The following is a 3,573-nucleotide window of genomic DNA, read 5'->3' on the forward strand; positions in this document are numbered from 1 at the left end:
CCAACGCCAGCCCTAGCCTGCCGAACCGTACCCCGCGCACCGCGCGCCCTCCCCTCCACAAGAGGGGCCTCACGCTGACGTGCGCCTGCGGGGCGCCATCGCCCCTGCAGGCGCCCCTAGTTTTGATCCGCCCCCTACGTCTGGACTCCACCCGGGATTTGTCTGGGCGCACCCCTGCGCCAGCGGCATTCGTTGGCGCCACCACCACCCCACCACCGACTAGATTTGCTCCCCTTCTGTGGCCGGCGCGGCCCCGGCAGGGGCCCGCCCCACCCATTTTGTTCCTCCCCTCAACCCCTCGAAACGCACCTCTCCCCGGAAGCGTGGCACGCACCACCCTCCCAACCCTGCTGTCCTCCCCCCCCCACCATCTTTCTACCTGCTGTACATGGGCCCTAAACACTGTAAGAAGTGCAGTTGCTGCCGGGCTGCCCTTGGAGATAGCCCTGGGCCTGGACTGGTGGGGAGGGGAGTGGTGGCGCCAGCGCTGCCCTCCCCAAGCGCTGCTGCGAGATTGAGCGCTCGGTAACGGACATGTGCACCGATTTACAGCCGGGGGGAACACTCAGAAGCGCCCGCTGCTGCTCCAGTCGCGGCCTCCCGAGGTGGGGGGGCAAAGCCCCGTACAGTCACATTACTGCGCCCGCTGCTGCGCGATCGACTCCATTTAGCCCCGCCACTACGATTGCAAGGAGGCTGGGCACCGGGCTGGACCTGTTGGAGAGCTCCATGCCAGGCTGGCGAGTTTACGAGACTCGCGGCTAAGCAGCAGGTGAGATGCTCTACCTCTCCGATGAGATGATTGGCACAACCGCCCATAAAATTCCCTGCCATCCAGCGGCCCTCACCACAGTGCCACCCCTAAAAAGACGGTCCTCCATCCCCCAGCCGCCGCTGCCACCAGCCCTTTGACCTGAAACACCACACACACTCGGCGTGGGAGCCTGACGGCCCGAGGAGAGGCACAATGGGTGCCGAGGAGCAGGCCCCGCAAGCGGCGGCAGGCCTGCCGCCACGCCAGCCCTCGCGCCACGCCTCGCGCCAGGCCTCGCGGCGGCACGGCTCGCCGCTGGGCGGCGCGAGCCCCTGCCCTGCCGACCATGCAGACAAGGTGGGGCCCCGTCTGGCTGATGAGCTGTCCATGTGTCTCCTGCCACGGCTGCGGCGCTCGCCGGACGGCAGCGCGCGCTCGCCACACTCAACCGCCGGTCACCTCATCTGATGTAACCCTCACGCGCGGCGCTCTGGCCAGGGCAAGCTGGCAACAGCGCCCCCATGCATCTTCCACCACCTGCCCAGCCTCCTGCCCCCGCCCCCACCTCCCCAAACGCCGCCACTGCCTGCCTCCACCTCCCCACGCACCCCATGCCGCCGCCCGCAGGCCGCGATCCAGAAGCTGCGCTCCTTCACCCTGGTGGAGCCAGACGGCAGTGCCACCGTGGTTGATGCCAAGAAGCTGGGCCGGGCGCAGAGCCGGGCCCTGCTGGATGCGGTTATGCCAGACCCAGACGCCGACAACGTCGCCGTCCTGCGCCGCATCCAGGCTCGCCTGGCCAGGTGGGCAGCGTGGTGTGGCATGGGGTGTTGGGGTGTGGGTGGGGCGGGGGCGCCAGCAGATGCGCGCCAGGATGCTCCGCCCGCCCCTGTGCTGCCGCTTGGGCCGGGGGTGCCCCCGGCGGGCCCGCTGTGCTGCACCCTGCCTGCCGCCTGCCTCCCCCGCTCACCCCTTGCCCCCTCCCGTTGCCGCTGCTGGCGTGCAGGGTGGGCATGGCCCCCCCCTCCATCGAGGTGCGGTACCAGGACCTGTGCGTGGAGACGACGGCGGCGGTGGGAGACAAGCAGATCCCCACCGTCTTGCGCGCCGTCAAGGGCGTGCTCAAGGTGGGGCGCCCAGCCTGGCTGGCTGTGCTACTGGGGGCGGGGCCGGAGGTGTGCGCGGGGTCGGTGGGCTTGGCCGGCGGCGTCCCGGCTTGGAGGAGATGGCACGTGGCAGCGCCAGTCCCGCTGCTACCCTGCTGCCATTCACCGTGGCTCTGCCTCCCCTGCCCCCTCCTGCTGCCCCCTGCAGGGCCTGGTGGGCGCCTCTGGCCGCCGCCCGCTGCGCATCATGGACGGCGCCAGCGGGGTGCTGCGCCCCGGCCGCTTCACGCTGCTGCTGGCGCCTCCCGGCTCGGGCAAGACCACCCTGCTGCGCGCGCTGAGTGGGCGGTTACGCGAGCAGGCGGACCTGTCGGTGGGCGGTACCATCCTGTACAACGGCCACCCCTTCTCCAGCTTCGTCCCGGAGCGCTCCGCCGCCTACATCTCCCAGGTGGACCTGCACTACCCGGAGCTGACAGGTGGGGGTGGTGGTGGTGGTGTGGTAGTGTGGTGTGGTGGGGTCGTGGTGGTGTGATGGTGGCAGCTGGCTGGCTGGCTGGCTGGCTGGCTGGCTGGGCCTAAAGAGGCGGTGCGCCCCCACACAAAAGCCGGCTCACCGCCTGCCCCTCCCCGCCCGCCCCCTCCTGCCCCCTCCCTGCCCGCAGTGCGCGAGGCGTTTGAGTTTGCCGCAGAGTGCCAGAGCCGGAGCTACGAGCGGGGTGAGCAGGGCTGGGGGTACGGTGGCGGGGGGCAGGTGCCTGCCTGCCCGCCCGCTTCCGGTGCGCCGCCTGCCTGCCCCCAGCCCGCGCCTGCCCCGTGCCTCGCGCTCCCTGCCGCCCACCCCCACGCTCCCCTGCCCCACCCTGCCCCTGCCCCCGCTGCAGGCGTGCTGCTGCAGCTGGCGGCTCGCGAGGAGGCGCTGGGCATCGTGCCCGACCCCGAGCTGGACGCCTTCATGAAGGCGCACGCCTTTGGCGGCTCCCACAGCCTGGCGGTGGAGCTGATGCTGCACATGCTGGGCCTGCAGGGCTGCGCAGACACGGTGGTGGGCAATGAGATGATGCGCGGGATCAGCGGCGGGTGAGGGGGCGGCGGGGGGCTGGTCGGGGGTGGCGGGATGGCAGGGCAGCATGACATGGGCCTGCGGCTGCTGCGTGGGCTGCCCCTTGCCCAAACCCTTCTCAACTCCCCACCCAACCAGCTCCCGCCCTGAACATCTGCTCTGCCCCTTCCCTCCCGCCGCACCACCCCTCCCCTGCCCCCACCGCAGCCAGAAGAAGCGCGTGACGTCTGGCGAGGCGCTGGTGGGCCACGCCAAGGCGCTGTACGCCGACGAGATCTCCACCGGCCTCGACTCCAACACCACACACACCATCGCCAAGAGCCTGCGCAACATCTGCCACGTCATGAACGTGCGTGAGGAGGCCGCCCTGCCGGGGGCGCAGCCATGTCGCTGCCGCTTGCCTGCCGCGCGGCTGCCCCGCGAAGGCCCAAAAAAGGAGTTGAGACCCTGTCGCCCGCCTTGTCCCCACCTGCCCGGTCCAACAGCCCATTTGAGGCACTTCACACACCGTGCCTCCCCCTGCCCTCTGCCCCTCTTCCTCCACCCCTGCAGAGCACCATGCTGGTGGCCCTGCTGCAGCCCGCCCCCGAGACATTCGACCTGTTTGACGACGTCATGCTGCTGGCCAGCGGCATGGTGAGGCGGGGGGG

At 70.6% G+C, this 3,573-nt stretch overlaps 1 protein-coding gene across 1 annotated transcript in view; it reads left to right on the forward strand.

The window, feature by feature from the left end:
* Window positions 1-967: 967 nt before the first annotated feature.
* CHLNCDRAFT_133292 (hypothetical protein) overlaps window positions 968-3,573 on the forward strand; it is a gene marked incomplete at both ends in the record, with an annotated part of 12,623 nt that continues 10,017 nt past the window's right edge. The window contains 8 exons of the mRNA XM_005851760.1: window positions 968-1,111; window positions 1,382-1,557; window positions 1,761-1,881; window positions 2,069-2,339; window positions 2,526-2,579; window positions 2,745-2,940; window positions 3,131-3,272; window positions 3,476-3,559. Of these exons, the coding sequence (XP_005851822.1) occupies window positions 968-1,111; window positions 1,382-1,557; window positions 1,761-1,881; window positions 2,069-2,339; window positions 2,526-2,579; window positions 2,745-2,940; window positions 3,131-3,272; window positions 3,476-3,559 (1,188 nt within the window). The remainder of the gene's footprint in view (window positions 1,112-1,381; window positions 1,558-1,760; window positions 1,882-2,068; window positions 2,340-2,525; window positions 2,580-2,744; window positions 2,941-3,130; window positions 3,273-3,475; window positions 3,560-3,573) is intronic.

The sequence above is a fragment of the Chlorella variabilis genome, assembly GCF_000147415.1.
Source record: "Chlorella variabilis unplaced genomic scaffold CHLNCscaffold_1, whole genome shotgun sequence".
NCBI lineage: Eukaryota > Viridiplantae > Chlorophyta > Trebouxiophyceae > Chlorellales > Chlorellaceae > Chlorella > Chlorella variabilis.